The sequence below is a fragment of the Pecten maximus genome, chromosome 13, assembly GCF_902652985.1.
Source record: "Pecten maximus chromosome 13, xPecMax1.1, whole genome shotgun sequence".
Classification (NCBI taxonomy): domain Eukaryota; kingdom Metazoa; phylum Mollusca; class Bivalvia; order Pectinida; family Pectinidae; genus Pecten; species Pecten maximus.
The window spans coordinates 32,431,875-32,448,042 of NC_047027.1; the positions used below are offsets into that span (position 1 = coordinate 32,431,875).

At 33.7% G+C, this 16,168-nt stretch overlaps 1 protein-coding gene across 1 annotated transcript in view; it reads left to right on the forward strand.

Moving 5' to 3' along the window:
• Window positions 1-13,383: 13,383 nt before the first annotated feature.
• Window positions 13,384-16,168, forward strand: part of LOC117340672 (cysteine sulfinic acid decarboxylase-like) — a 7,396-nt gene continuing 4,611 nt past the window's right edge. The window contains exons 1-3 of the mRNA XM_033902437.1: window positions 13,384-13,547; window positions 14,039-14,145; window positions 15,275-15,390. Coding sequence (XP_033758328.1) covers window positions 13,435-13,547; window positions 14,039-14,145; window positions 15,275-15,390 — 336 coding nt within the window. The 5' untranslated portion in view covers window positions 13,384-13,434. The remainder of the gene's footprint in view (window positions 13,548-14,038; window positions 14,146-15,274; window positions 15,391-16,168) is intronic.

The window sequence follows — 16,168 nt, forward strand, 5'->3', positions numbered from 1 at the left end:
GTAATATCTCCTTTGATTTTGTCTCAGTTTTGGCCTTTGGTTGAGCGTTCGTCTCCTTGAGGAAGGTTTTGGGATCTTTCCTTTAGCCGAGAACATTCCCCTGGCAGAGACATGCCAGCGTCTTTAGAAATGGCAGTTGCTACTCCTACTTAGTGGTCAGCATTTTTTGGCAGGTTGACGACTTGTTTTTCCGTTGTCGGTATAATGTGACCGATGGAGTGTCATGCTTGGTGTATTCGGTAGTATGCTTCAGTGAGGTAGCACTATAACGACGGCATCACTTCCGCGCTATCACAAGAAAGCAAACATACCGTAGCCTTCCAAAATAAACACGATATATACAACAAACGCATGCAATTTGCATACAGGAAGGGACGTCCTTGTGTTACTTTATCTGTTTATAAGACCTTGAGCAATACAAAAACAAACCGCACTGTCCTCAGTGTTAATTCACAATTTTTTTGTTGGAGTAGACAGTAAATATCGCTTTGGTAACGATTTGCTTGGGTGGATTCTGAAAAGAGTTCCGCTAAACAGTCGGCAATAGACACATACAATGTCCGTGTTAAATTTAGATATCATGATTGATCATTTAAGAAATACGTATTTCATGTCGCCGTGTAATTTATCTTATTCTAGATATATCGAAATATGTGTTATTAATTAAAAATGCATTCCAATCATGTTGATTTATAGCGATTTTTTTTTGCATCGTTATAAACGAAAAACATGGCATTTTCTTTTAGCAGATATTTTCAATGCTACGATTAATACAACACTGGATGATTTGTTTAAATGGTTTGGAATGTACACATATCAAACTACCCCTTTGGTCTTTATGTTTGCTTATTAACCCGTTAAGTCTCCGTGTCATTGCTGGTTCGTGTTATCTTTCCTTCCATAATCGTAGGAGTAATTCATTATGTACAGGTGTGACAACACTACAGCATAAAGCAAAGTTACGTCCTCGTCCATGAACTGCATATCCTGGGAGTCACAAATCAAAATTGTAGGCCAAAACATGCGAGCGACGCAGTAACTAACGTTTGACCATTGTTATGGACAGTTTATACACATATTGTTACGGATATAGTTGTATCATTTAAAACTTCTATTTGAAATGCAATGACTTGCTTCTGAAAGTTACATCAACAGAAAACAGATCAGACAACATCTTTAGAACATGCAGAAATGTACCGACGAAGGTGAGTTATTCGACTGATTTTTTTGTCTATGGTGTACCCCCATGTTAAGCTTAGATTGATTATCTTTGTAAAGGGATTCAAGGGAAGATAATTACGACATTTATGCAACATCAGCGTCATATACAGCGTTTCAGCTAGGATTTTAAAGCGGCAAGGCGCATTTCCAAATTTGAAATTGGGGACAGGACGCCGCGACCTTGGAACTGACCTTACTGAAACACTGATTCAATGCGTTTTTGAGTGTCGTGAACAGGGAATCTTACATCAGTGTCCATGTAATATAGAATGTATTGAATATATCAATTATTTGATATATCATGATTCTTTAGGGCCCGATGAAATCAGAAATCAACACGGATAATGATGAACAAAACGAACTAGAGTTTAATTATCGATCAATTTTATTTCGGCCGTTGTTTGGTATCTGGTATAGTATGTGGATATAAAGGTTATGATTTCCTATTATCGGGACATAATTGTAAAACTTTTTTTTGTAATAGAAGCATGACAGAACAAACAGACCGCAGCAAACAGCAGTTTTGTCTTGCTATGTTTTCTGTACTCTCCCCCATTTATAAATATCAGTTACATTTTAATATAAACCTATGACTAAAGTGTGTTTTTGTGTCTAAAAAGGGGGCATTTATTTATTTATTTAAATGTCTGAGTCAGATAATATAAATTGTGTACCTGTATTTTGTCTGTATATGTATACACCCTAATTAAAAAACAACAACAATGAAGTAAATTGGCATTAAAGGTAAACCTTTTTTTGGAATCAGATTATAGATCGATATCATATATCAAATATTTCGTATCGATAAGAGCGGATTGAGTTTAAACACTTTATTACCAATATCATATCTTAATGACAGGCCTAATCAACATGCAAAAAAAGAAGAAGAAAAAGCGAATTATATGTAAATTCTAAAAACCGCTTCCGATCCTGAACTGCTTGATATCACAGTTAGAGTCGTATTAGGTCAGAAGGATTTAACCGTAACATTATAACTTTACTTAAATGTATGCCTACCCAAACATTACTCAACAAATTTTGTAATATGTATCATTTCAGATCAGAAGAGAGAGAAAAAACAGCTTTCTCAGCAGGTTGATCGAGGATATATTCGAAAATGTGTTTGCAAGGTCAAATGATAGAAATTTAAAAGTGATTGAATTCAAGCTACCAGAGGACCTGGAGAGTGTCATGGATTTAACGTTAGGTGAACCAACAGATGACAGTAGACTTCTAGAAATCTGCCAAAACGTTATCAAGTACAGTGTTAAGACAGGTAAAGTAACTCTCGTCAATGGTGTGAAAGATAAATTAACCCCCCCCCCTAGCAGTTTTTAAATGTTATCAAAGTTACAACTAATTTAAATATTTATCTTTTATAGAACTATATTTTCCTTTATGTAAGCGTCACCATCTGCAATTTTGTAAACAAATCAATTTCGTTTAGGATAAACGTATAATGAACCGAAGTGACATGAGTACCAACCAGAGACTTTATATCAACCATGTGTAAGACTCGATTGACTATCGTGTGTCAGGGCTCGTCTCATTTCGGCAGGGCTAGTTCCAGTTTGGCAGGGGAAGTACCAGATGGACATGGCTAGCTTCAATTAGGCAGGACTAGTTTCTGCTAAGTAGGGCAAGTTTCAGTTAAGCAGGACAATGTTTCAGTTTGGCAGGGCTAGTTTCAGTTTTGCAGGGCTAGTTTTAGATTGACAGGGCTAGGTTCAGTTTGGCAGGGCTAGTTTCTGCTTGACATTGCAGGTTTCAGTTCAGCAGGGCTAGTGTGTTTGGCAGTGCTAGTTGTTTTTTTGTTTTTTGTTTTTGGTACAAAACACATTTTATTCCCCCAGACATGTAAACATTGGAGGGCTGCCAAGGTTGGGGCCTTGGGTCAGCCCTCAATATAAATCATGTTCCCACACAGGGGGGCTCTCACTAACCGCACTCGACACACAAATACCACGCACCCAAACTCTAAACATTCTGTCAAATACATTAGTCAGTTACACTCAAAATAACAGTAATAAATATGATGTACGTTTTATTTTTGTCAATAGCAAAACAGTTCTTAAATTATCTTCACTTCATATATACACACCCACACCGTCATCATACACCCACACTCACATACATACATACATACATACATACATACGTACGTACGTACGTACCTACCTACCTACATACATACATACATACATACATACATACATACATACATACATACATACATACATACATACATACATACATTCATTCATACATACATAGATAACATAACATAGATAACATAACATAGATAACATACATACCTACTACATGCATAACATAACATACATAGATAACATATAACCTACATACATAACATAACATAACATAACACAACACACACACAACTACATAACAAATAAACATAAGACGTAACATAATCATAACATATTTATAACATAAATGTAACATAACATACTAACATCTATCATGACCACTAATATACAAACATAAACACATGCCTACATATTTCTCTTACTCGTGTGTGGCACATAAATGTAAACAAAACTGTTACAGGAACATAGACAAACACAAAGCACAAACTTGGAAGATACTGGTGTAGTTGAAAACAGCCTTGGTCTCTTCTCGTATTAAATATATATATGATATTTAAATGTATAATAATATATAATATTTCCCTAATTTTTCTAATGGAAATTTGAGTATGGGAATTAAGCTGAAGTATCATTATTACTTTAACATACCTCATATGGGAATTGGAAGATATTCCCTAGTGTCACTCTGCTAGGTGGTATGATTACAGTACTTATACTATATAGCTATAAGCCATACATAAACTGGCTCATAGAGGATTACCGTAATTATACTTTAAAAGCTATAAATTAAACTATACATAAATTGACTCATAGTGGATTACACTAACTATAATATATAGCTATAAACTATACATGGACTGGCCCGTAGTGGTTTACAGTAAATATACTATAAACTATACTTTTAAACGGTAAAAAAATATGTGACTTATACATTAACTGGCTCAAAGAAGATTACAGTAACGATACTATTGTTTTACACTGTAAATGCACATATTACAAAGATGTTTACGGTATTTTGATTTACAAATTAAAATTATGTGACCAAACTTCCAAAGTCTTTTTAAATTTCTCAGTTTCATCCCTTCTTAGGGCTACAACTTTGTCAATTTCATATATATTTGATAAATACTTGATAAATTTATTTAAAGTGGGTTTACTTTTCTGTCTTGAATATATAAAAAACTTAGCATGAAAATTAAAGGTTTAACACGAATACAGTTTTGAAATTCCGAAGTTTTACCAAATAAAATAAAGTCCTCTTCAATTTCAAAGTTTTGTTTAGTTTTTGAGTAAATCCATCTATTTATGTCTTGCCAGAAATTCTGTGATATTTGAGATTCATAAAAAAGGTGCTCTATAGTTTCCTTGCTGTTTTGGCATACATTACATAATTCACATTGTCTAATTCCAATTACTTTTAGATAGTATTCTTGAAGTTAGTCTAAAGATGAACCATTGGATACTATTGTCTTTTGTTATTTTAAAAGGGAGAGCATAACTAGCTTTCCAATTAACGTTGGAAAAAGATGGTTTCATAGAAAGCCATTTTTCTTTTGCTGTGTTAGTATGATTTTTATTATTAATGAGATTATTGTACATGTCCCTAGTTCCTTTTCTATTTTGTAATACCGCATTAATGTGAACAAGTATAAAAGGTTTTTGAATAAACGAATGATGCGGTGTGATTATCATTATCTCTCATATTTTTTTTTATTGACTCACAGATGCTTCTTTATTGTAAAAAAAAATCCAGTGACAATGTTAAACTCATCTTTAAGGTCTGCATAACTTAAAAAAATCACCATTCTCTTGAAATATATCTCCAACATAGACTATGTTTTGTAAATACCATTCAATATAGCAAAAATGATCATTATTAATTTCAAAGTTTCTATTATACCAAATTGGCGATTTTAAAAGATCTTGAAAGTTTTTAATGGTTATCCTTTCTTATACTTTGGTCCATGCTTCGCAGACATCTCTCTAAAATATGTTTTGTGTCCCAATATTTTTAACGAAAATAGCTGTTTGGTCGACATGTTTCTTCGTATAAATTTAGCCATTCACTATCTACATAAGTGAGTATTCTCCTGATCTAGGCAGACTTTAAGCCATATATAACATTCCCAAGGTCAATCATTTTGAGCCCACCTTCATAGTAGTCTTGAATGATTGTTGAACGTGTAATTCGATCGATTGGTGATTGCCAGATGAAATTAAAAAAAAAATATTCAGTGAATTAATAATGTCTTTACTGGGAGTAGGTAGAGATATAAATACATTATTCATTTTCGGAATAATTAAAGATTTAAGAACTGCTATTCTGCCTATATATATTAAGATTCTCTTTGACCAATGAAGAAGCTTGCTATCTGTAACAGAAATTTTTTTTATTGAAATTTAAAGCAACTATGTCTTCCAAATCTACAGAAAATCAATAACAAGCAAGGTAAATTTGGTTGTTCCCCATTTCAGTTTCCACCTATGATGGAACACGTCAGCACTAAATTTCTTGCTACCTATCCAGATTATATTCGTTTTTTCAGTATTTACCTCCAGGCCATATATTTTAGCATGTTTGTCCAGTATGTCTATAGTCTATGTATACAATGTTGAATTGCTGATGATATTTCGTAATGTTTTGACCAGATAGCCACGACTTAGTATATCAAAATTGTATTAGATCTAATTCTAAAAATAGTAACTACAAGTACCTCAAGAGATCTTTAAAGGAAATAGTCAACTCCAGGATATGTGAAACGTGGAGTAAGATATGGCAGACGAAATTTGGAAACCTATATTTATACAAGCGTATATGTACCTGGTGTTTTATAATGTAAATGGAAATTGACTGAATATTGTAAATACTTTTTCCTTGGTCAATCTACTTTCACGTGAGTGTTACAAAGATATAATTCATAAAACGAGCTCAAAAGAGCTCAAAATTTGTACAAATATATCTACTTACATTTTTTCTTAAAATCTATGCCTGATCTTCAAGCACGTGCTTTTGTTTTGAAAACCTGTCTTTTTATGGTTGTATCGATCAATCTGGTTCAAACTATCCCATCCGTTCTCATACTTAAAAAGCCTTTGTGTACAAAATTATAGATATTGCTGTCACTTTATCTTTTTGTAGAGTAAATTTATTTCATCAAGAATGCTTACATTTTCAAATTTTTATTTTACCATACTATACCACTCGTACTCCTTTTTAAATAGGCTCAGCATTAATTTGGTGTTTTACCTGAAACTTCATCTATTAATTCTGTTAATCTGTATGGATGTTCACCCAAACCCCGGTCCACAAGAAACAGTTAGCATAGTTCACCTAAATGTAAGGTCATTAAGAAACAAACTGGATATACTTGATGCAGAACTTAACTCAAATGATATACTCTGCATTACAGAGACACACCTTAACCAAAGTATAGCTGACAAAGACATTACTCTCAAATCATACACAAACATACCACACCGTAGAGACAGCACAACTGGTCCAGGAAGGGGGGGGGGGGGGGGGGGGGGGGGTTATAATTTTCTATAAGAACACAGTTATTACAAAACGACGCACTGACTTAGAAGTGGATGATGTTGAACTTATTTGGGTAGAAGTTAAAGTAAAGAATCATACACTCCTCTTAGGATGCATTTATAGACCTGAAACAACGATAGTATTCTTGAGAAAGTTTCTGAAACACATCTAGACTTTGTACTTACGGGTGATATTAATATAAATATACTTAATATACAACCTAACTGTCAACTTAACCAGCTACTCATAAAATATAATCTTAATAGACTAATCAATGAACCTACTAGAATTACATCAACAACAGCAACTGCAATAGATGTAGTGTTTGTAAACAATTGTAATATTATTAAAAAAAACCTATGTTGAACCACCCTTTTGCAGTGACCATTCTTCTATTCATACAGAAATGTCATACTCTATTCATAAGCAAACTTGTTATAAAAAAATCTATATCTACATCAGTTTTCTGATTATGATATTATAAACAATGCTATTAATGATATTGATTGGCATTATATATATGAAAATATGGATGTTAACGAATTTAATGAAATTCTAACAAATACTGTCTCTGGATTTTGTACCATCTAAAACTATAACTGTAAGGCCTTTTGATAAACCGTGGATGACCAACACAATCAGACTTAAAATGCGTCAAAGGAAAAGAAAGCACAAAACTGCAATAACAACAAACTTAGTACAACACTGGGCAGAATATAGGCAGATCCGCAATACTGTAATTGACCTAATTAGGGAAGAAAAAATGAAATATGTAGAAAAACTACAAACAAAACTGGCAAATAATTCTTTTCCCCCAAACAAATGGTGGAAATTAGCTAAATCCATCAGTAATTTTAATAACAAAGACACATGTATACCACCCCTTGAACATAACAATACACTACTTCACCATCCCATAGAAAAAGCAGAAGCACTTAATGACTATTTTACCTCAATAGCAACTCCATCAGACACTTTAGAAGATCCACCAAATATTCTTAATGCACCACCCTATCACCTGCATTCAATACACATAACTGAACAGGACAGTGAAGACCAAATTAATATCCTAAATGAAAATAAGCCATCAGGACCAGATGAAATACTCCCGAAAGTTATTAAAAGCCTTAAAAGTCTAGTAAAACCCCTATATCTCCTCATAAATAAAACAGTTGAGACAGGCAGTATACCAAATAAATGGAAAATGGCTAATGGGAGTGCTATATATAAAGGATCTGGGAAACAAAATGACACATCTAATTATCGACCTGTATCAGTAACGTCCTGTTTTAGCAAAATAATGGAAAAGGCTATCTTTAAATACCTTTATAATTATATTAAGGATCATAACATTATATCTAAACATCAATCTGGATTTATGCCTGGTGATTCGACTACTAACCAACTTTTATCTATCTATCATACAATAACTAGTAATTTGGACTCTAGAAAAGAAGTTAGATTCATATTCTGTGATATAAGCAAAGCTTTCGACCGCGTCTGGCATAAGGGGCTACTTCATAAATTAGAATGTTATGGCATAACTGGAAATCTTCTTAATTGGTTTAATAGCTATCTAACTAATAGAAAACAAAGAGTTATAACAGAAGGTCACTTTTCTTCATTCAAAAATGTCGATGCTGGGGTTCCCCAAGGGTCTGTACTGGGGCCTTTTCTTTTTCTTCTATACATTAATGACCTACCAGATGCCTTAACAAATCAAGTAAAACTTTTCGCTGATGATACATCCCTATATGCTGTAATTGATGATAACCAAGCAGAGATAGCTGGTACCCTGAACACAGATCTAGAAAATATTAGTTTTTGGGCCAATAAATGGGATGTCAAATTCAACCCTAATAAAACAAAGTCTGTTCTTTTCTCCAGGAAAAAAATACACAAATTATTGCCCAGTTATTTTACCTGGACACACCAATAGATACTCATACTCATAAGCAATTAGGTCTAACATTTAATTCAGATGGTTCTTGATTTGAGCATATACAAAATATCTTTTAAAAATCCTACAAACGATTGAACATTCTAAAAAGTTTACAATACAAATTAAATAGAGAAACATTAATAACTATGTACGTAGCATTTATAAGACCAATACTAGAATATTCATCTGTAGTTTGGGATAATTGCAATAATACATGTAAACAATTGATAGAATGAATACAGCTAGAAGCTACACGTATTATCACTGGACTTAGGAGAGGAACTACACATAATATAGTATACAGAGAACTTGGACTGGAAACTTTAGAAAGTCGTCGAAAAAAAACATAAACTTATACTAATGTACCATAGCTTACATAATAATGCACCCCAATACCTAATTGATATAGTCACTCAATACTTAAATGACAATGAAGACACAATACATCATCTCCGTAGGCAACGATTATTCAATCAGCCACTATGTAGATCAGAAAATTATTATAACAGCTTTTTCCGAACTATGCTACGTGAATTTAATTCCATTGACACTAAAATTCTAAATTCACCATCCCTAGGTGTTTTTAAGAAACTTATCACTCCCGTCAATTTAGACCATTGTCTAATCCGTACAACGGACCTTTTAAAGGTAATAGAAAAGAAAATATTATATTATGTCAACTTAGAAACAATGCAAGTAATTTAAATTTTGACCGTTTTAATGATCATCTCATAGATTCACCATTGTGCAGATGTAATCAAGGGGATGAAACTTCATACCATTACTTTTTTGAATGATGCTTATATGAACAGCAAAGGCAAGAGTTGAAACAAAATATCAATAACCAGCATCATCTAACCACTATAATATTAACACATGGAAATTACTTGTTGTCTGATGAAATAAATATATCAACATTCTGAATGCTGTTCAAAAATACATTAAAGATAGTAAGAGATTTGATTAAACTCAAAATTAACCATACTTATTCAAATGGTTTTTCTAGACCCAGACTCGCTCAATTAGTTTTTGATTATTATTTTACCCGTATTTACATATATATTCTATATTGTTGATATTGTTGATATAAGAATGTGGTGAACCTGCGACCTGCTTCAAAAGTCAGCTGATCCCTGAATATCTCTGATTGATTTACTTAATTCAAAACTAGTATTTTCAACTAGAATATTTATATTCAAATGTATAATTACCTAGTTTCCTAGACCATCATCTTTCTTATCATGTAATTCATATTCAAAGTTGTTATTAATCATAATACTTACTCCGCGAGAATTAGATTGAAAGGAATTAAAATAACACTTATAACCCCATTGTGTTTCTATAGCTTTTTCTTGTTGAGATGTAAAGTGTGTGTCTTGAAGACAAATGATGCTGAAGTTGCTGTAGTGTGTTTTCAGATAACTCAATACATCTTGTCTTTTATTCTTCATAAACAGGCCCTGACAGTTTACTGATGCTCTTCTTATTTTGTTATCAAAACCTCACATTATGTAATTTTATTTGAACCTTAGCTGAGACACCAGTTGAATATCTATAATGTTTACAATTGAACAATGTGAAGAGACCAAGACACTTATGTCAGGAAAGTGGGAAAGTTGTTATGCTTTTACATACATACAACATACAAAACATTCGACACATCAGTACGAGAAGAAAAATGGGTAATAAGATGACACAAATATTCAGTATCCGCTATAGTGACTATACATAATGTATTTGCTAAAGTAACTATATAACCGTGAAATTCGCGCAATATTGAACAGTTTTCTGAGATTATGACGTTATATAATGTGTAATGTCTTTTAATAAGTAGTTGACTTAATGAAAATGGTGAGCTTACGTAAGTAAATGTTGGTCTGCGTACGTTAACGTTTGGTATGGAACTCGCGTACAATGTACACCATCATGGTTGCAGGTTATTAGAACTTAAAACTTGTGTATTTCAGTGATATAAGTCATGATGTTAAGAGGATGTCCGGAAATGACATTACTTGCTTTGTTGTAGAATTCAGGGGTTCGCTGAACAACCGGGAGCTTATATTACTAATATTCTGTAGTTGGTGTTGTGAAAATGAAACTGTTTCAGGGTGTCCCGGAAGTGAGGTTATGTTGTGTAAAAATCGAAGCGATTTCCGGTTGCGTTATTCCGGACAGTAAAATCTGGATTACATATACACTGTTGTGAGTGTATGTCACAGTAAAATAAACTAGTATGTGTGCATATTAAACAATTATAGAAAAAATGTAAGTATGAATATATTTATATATATATATATATATTATTATTATAAAGAAAAGAGGAATGGCCTATTACTTTTTTCTTTCAGTATAATTTAGTGCTCATTCATATACAGCAGAGTAAAAGGTGTATTTTAGCAATATGAACAGTGATATTAGGTGTGAAAGTGGCTGATTTTATTATCACTACTTTTATAGTTTTATAGGGTTAAAATTATATTCTAATTTAAAACTAGAGTAGATGTGCTCAATTTATATTTTCACATATGTAGCTTAATTAGTTATAACAGAGCACAGGTCTAGGGGTGTATACATTTGTAATAAATATATTTTAAGAATATATTTAAAAAAAAAAATAAATGATAATATATAAGTAATGTTTTTTTCACAAAAAAAATACAGATACTGTAAAGGCACTCTATGCACTCCTGATGACACAAAAATGTGTTTACAATGTAATTTGTTTTTTAAATATTGAACACACTGACACTGCACTCAATATATCATACTAGAATATCAATACAAAACAGTTATTAAATATCTTTGCATGACTAGGAAATTCACTTTTATACTAGCCATATCCAGCAAAGAGTTGTTGACATCTCATGATTAGCATCACGTTAAAAAAAATAGCGTAGACATTATAAAAGTTATCTTATAGCTTAGACGCTAGGCATAGGAATGTGATAATGCTTTTATAAAGCTAGTATTAGCCTATTAAACCTATTAAAGCGATATTTTTTTAGGACCAGGCATCTCATTGCCTAAATCTATCTATACTGTACTGATATACAGTATTTTGATTGATAAAAAAATCTGTGATTTTGATATTGGAAAGGGAGAATTAAGGTTAATTTCGGATCAGACATCATAACCTAGATACAATTATGATCTATACTATATATGTATTTTGATTAATAAAAAAAATCTCCGATTTTAATATTGGAAAGAGAGAGAGAGTTACAAAGAAATAAAAAGGATACTGAAGAAAGAAAAAAAACCCCAAAAAACAACGGTATAACTGGTCAGTTTACAGAAAACGTTATGGGTAGCTCTACTGGCTACTGAAATTGATTTGTTTAAACAATGTATTTGATACAAAGTCACCGGGCCAGTTACTGAGATTGCAATATGTTTTCGAAAACTTGATGGTCATTGACTTGGAAGATTCTGCCGCTTTTGTTTTTAATCTTAATTTTATCGTTCATATACCATGTTGATGTTATCTGTGGGTATTGGTAGGCTTTCTTAAGCAAGTCCTGATTTAGACTTAAGTTTGGAGCGTTCTTTGATTATCGCAAATTTCGTGGTTCTACGCGAAAATTTGCATATAATGTTTCTAGGTTTTCCATGTCGGTATGGTCCGAACCTGTGTGCAGTGTCCACGTCAATCTCCCTGATGTCCAACTTTAGTTTTTCTTTTCATAATGTCATCACTTTCACAGTAGTATTTTGTATGGTTTCACTTTCATCGGTGTCTTGTAGACCACATATACGTATGGAATTGTCCTTGGTAATATGAAGGCCATGTATTTCTCCCTTTAACTTTTCTACTTCTTTTTTGTGTTCTTCCTTAAGAATGCTTATCTGTTTAGCAAAATCATGTTGGAGCCTTTCTACTGCCGATTCAAATTTTGCTGTCTCTGCTTTGCGGTCTCCTATTTTTTACAACTTGTTGCAGCAAGGCCTCTATCTTACCGAGTCTTTCATCAATTGCAACGTCTTTGTTTGTCGCACTTTTTCCCGTATATTCAAATATGGTCTTTTGGTTTGATTCTGCTCTAAAAAATTTATCTCGTTGTTTATCGTTTTCTTTCTTTTTTGATTGTGAGTTTTTGTTATTTTGTGAGTCGGGAGTACACTCAAAGCCACTACTGTCAGATTCTTGTCTTACTCTCTTCGATGTGGTGGGCTCTTCGATTATTTTATTAGTCGTAGTGCTAGCCATAACGTACACACAAAACGGTCCAAACTTAATTGTAGCTATGACAAGGTAAAAAGTCGTGCAGGTGCGAGGTCTATTTATAGCACTATTATAGCTCACACTGAATACCGTCTATTGTTGGAAAGAAATCTTCAACAAATGCATTTAAATTATGTTTTCAAAACACATTTTCAGTTGTAAGCGTTCCTTAAACTTCATATAGGCGAAAATTCATGGGAAATATTTCTCTAGAAACACTTACTTTGCCGAGGGAAGCTGAGGCCGAAGCAGTCCACGTCTGGTGTTATCGAACGTGACGTCACAAGTGCTAGTTGTTTTAGGTTGGCATGGTTAGTTGTTTTTTCCACCGCTAGTTTCAGTTCGGCTGGGCTAGTTTGAGTTGGACAACGTTAGCATATTACACGTTTTATGTATTTTGTTTTACATGATGATTATTGTTCATTCAGGTCACCCTATGTTCTTTAACCAGCTTTATGGTGGAATGGACCAGTACACAATGGGCGGGGCGTGGCTCACCGACGCTCTCAACACAAGCATGTAAGTTTATATATGCACAATTTTAGTCAGGCTTACTCTATATATGTAAATATTTTGGAAAATAATACGCTAATGTGGCACTTCCACACGAATGAAATTAATCAAATGTAATTACATTGTTTATCTTTCATTAGGGAAGTTATATGCGTACATATCGTAATTATGATTATCCTGTAATATTAAAGGACTTCGCTAAGCCTCATTTTCCTGTTCTATTATAACCCTGCTGATTCAATTTAGTAAGCACTGTATAAAAACAATAGCAAAATCATGTTAGCACATAGCGACTTACGGTTTTTTTCAGTGGGTTTATCAATAGTCTATCAGGCAACCCTATCGCCAATCTTAAGTTTGTAAGATTCATTGGTTAATTTTGTACTTTTTTGTAGGTTAAATTCCCAACCCTAGTTGTAGATAATAATTGAGACATGGACGCACCTGTATCCATAGTCGTCTCACAGTTGTGTTGAATATGCCTGTTTGTTTTCTAGGTTTACATATGAAGTTGCTCCCGTGTTTACAGTTATGGAGAAATACGTGGTCAACAGAATGTTAGGACTAGCTGGATTATCTTCAGGAGATGGTATCTTCTGTCCAGGTAATGTATGCTTGTGGGATGTGGCAGTTATGCACATTCCCTGAATTAAAACAATCAGTTAAGGTGACCCTTTTTTGTGTGCCTCCTCCACACCGGCAAATGTGAAAGTCTTGGGTCATGAAATTCACAACTTTAGGTAAACACTTTCAGTTTGGTTTGGTTTGTTTTTGTTTAACGTCCTATTAACAGCCAGGGTCATTTAAAGGACGTGCCCAGGTTTAGGAGGTGGAGGAAAGCCGGAGTACCCTGAGAAAAACCACAGGCCTACGGTCAGTACCTGGCATCTGCCCCACGTAGGTTTCGAACTCGCAACCCAGAGGTGGAGGGCTAGTGATAAAGTGTCAGGACACCTTAACCACTTGGCCACAGCGATACCTTCAGCCGCCTTATCTATGAAGATTATTTGATTCTACCTTATTGGGGTCATGAGAAGATGTTTTTTTTTTAATTTTAGTCAATTTGACCCTTTTTTTGCCTGCCTCTCATAATTTTGGTTATCCTTTGGCCATTGACTTCGTCTCGACAAAACAATAACAGGAAGACTAACGGAACTTACAGGTCAACCGGTGCATACACAATAAAGTACCGGGTAGATACAATACATAATACACTACCGGTGTATATGAAAATATAGTGAAATTTTAGTGATTAAATTGTAAGGGAATGTATATGTGTGGCATATGTCTATGTAATACAATTCTCCAGGTAATGTATACTTGTGAGATATGGCTCGGTAATTCACTTTCCCAGGTAATGTATGGTTGAGATAAATAGCTCGGTATGGATGTTCCCATATATGGTAACAATATACTAAATATTTATTATTACTTATAAAAATAATCTGGGATTTAACGGAATAGACAACAACTTGAAGCCTACGATGTACCACTCGACAGTGGCGATGACATGTGTGTCAGTATTGGTAGAGTCAGGACACAACTATGACCCTGGCTGTTCACAGGACAATAAACCAAGCTATCAGGGAAATACAAATGTATAACGAGATTGAAATGAACATAATAAGGTCGATAAATACGAATGCAAACATATACAGAATATGGAGATCCCAAAGCAATATAAAATCAGTTAAACGTGAACTTGGGAAGGTATAACAGGTTATTTCTTGCAGGCGGATCCATTTCAAACATGTATGGATTGAACTTGGCTAGATGTAAACGATTTCCACAAGTCAAAATGGACGGTATGTCGTCACTTCCGCCTTTGCGGATTCTCGCATCAGAACAGGTATGTTTGCGTCACAGTTATTGTTTTTTAATTTCATGCTTTTAATATAAACTTTTTGTGTTTGTATCGTTTAAGATAAAATATTTTGGCTGTTTATGTACACCTGGTTATTTCAATGATGTGCGCATGCATTTGATTTACTAACCACTTACCTGTCCCACTTGTATCTCCTATCACATATTCAAAAATGTACCTTTCTTCTTCATATTTTTCATTACAACATGTTTCGCATGCTTTTCCTATCTGTACTAAATATTCTAGCGAAGACTGATGCTAATTGGCCGACACTTTCCGTTCATTTTCAATAGTGTTTTCGTCTTCTGTCTCTTCTCCTTCTTTGCAATTTTTCTCCGTCATTTTAGAGAGTCCAAGCAAACCGATACATACCCCGATAGTGTGTGTGTCAACGGGATAGATATATTTTGCCGCTGGCATTAAACATTTGCTAACGAACATAATTATATATGATAAACTCACAAAATGACAGTTCACTTTTGACGGAAGCACGAATTAAATACAATTTGGGTGGGGATTAACGTTACAAATTGCATGTCCTTCTTGGTCGGGGATAGTTGAACATTGAAGAGACCGAAATAGATCTTCTGTCCCAATTCAAACGATTCAGATGTTGAATATTTCCTCACTGATCTGACTTTCTTTGTCGTCTTTTCTTTTATAGTCTCATTGACAACCTTCCTCATTAACCTGACTATTGCGATGACGTTAAACCTCTAGAAAGAAAACAAAGTGCATGCTGTGTGTTAGAAACGATTGATTA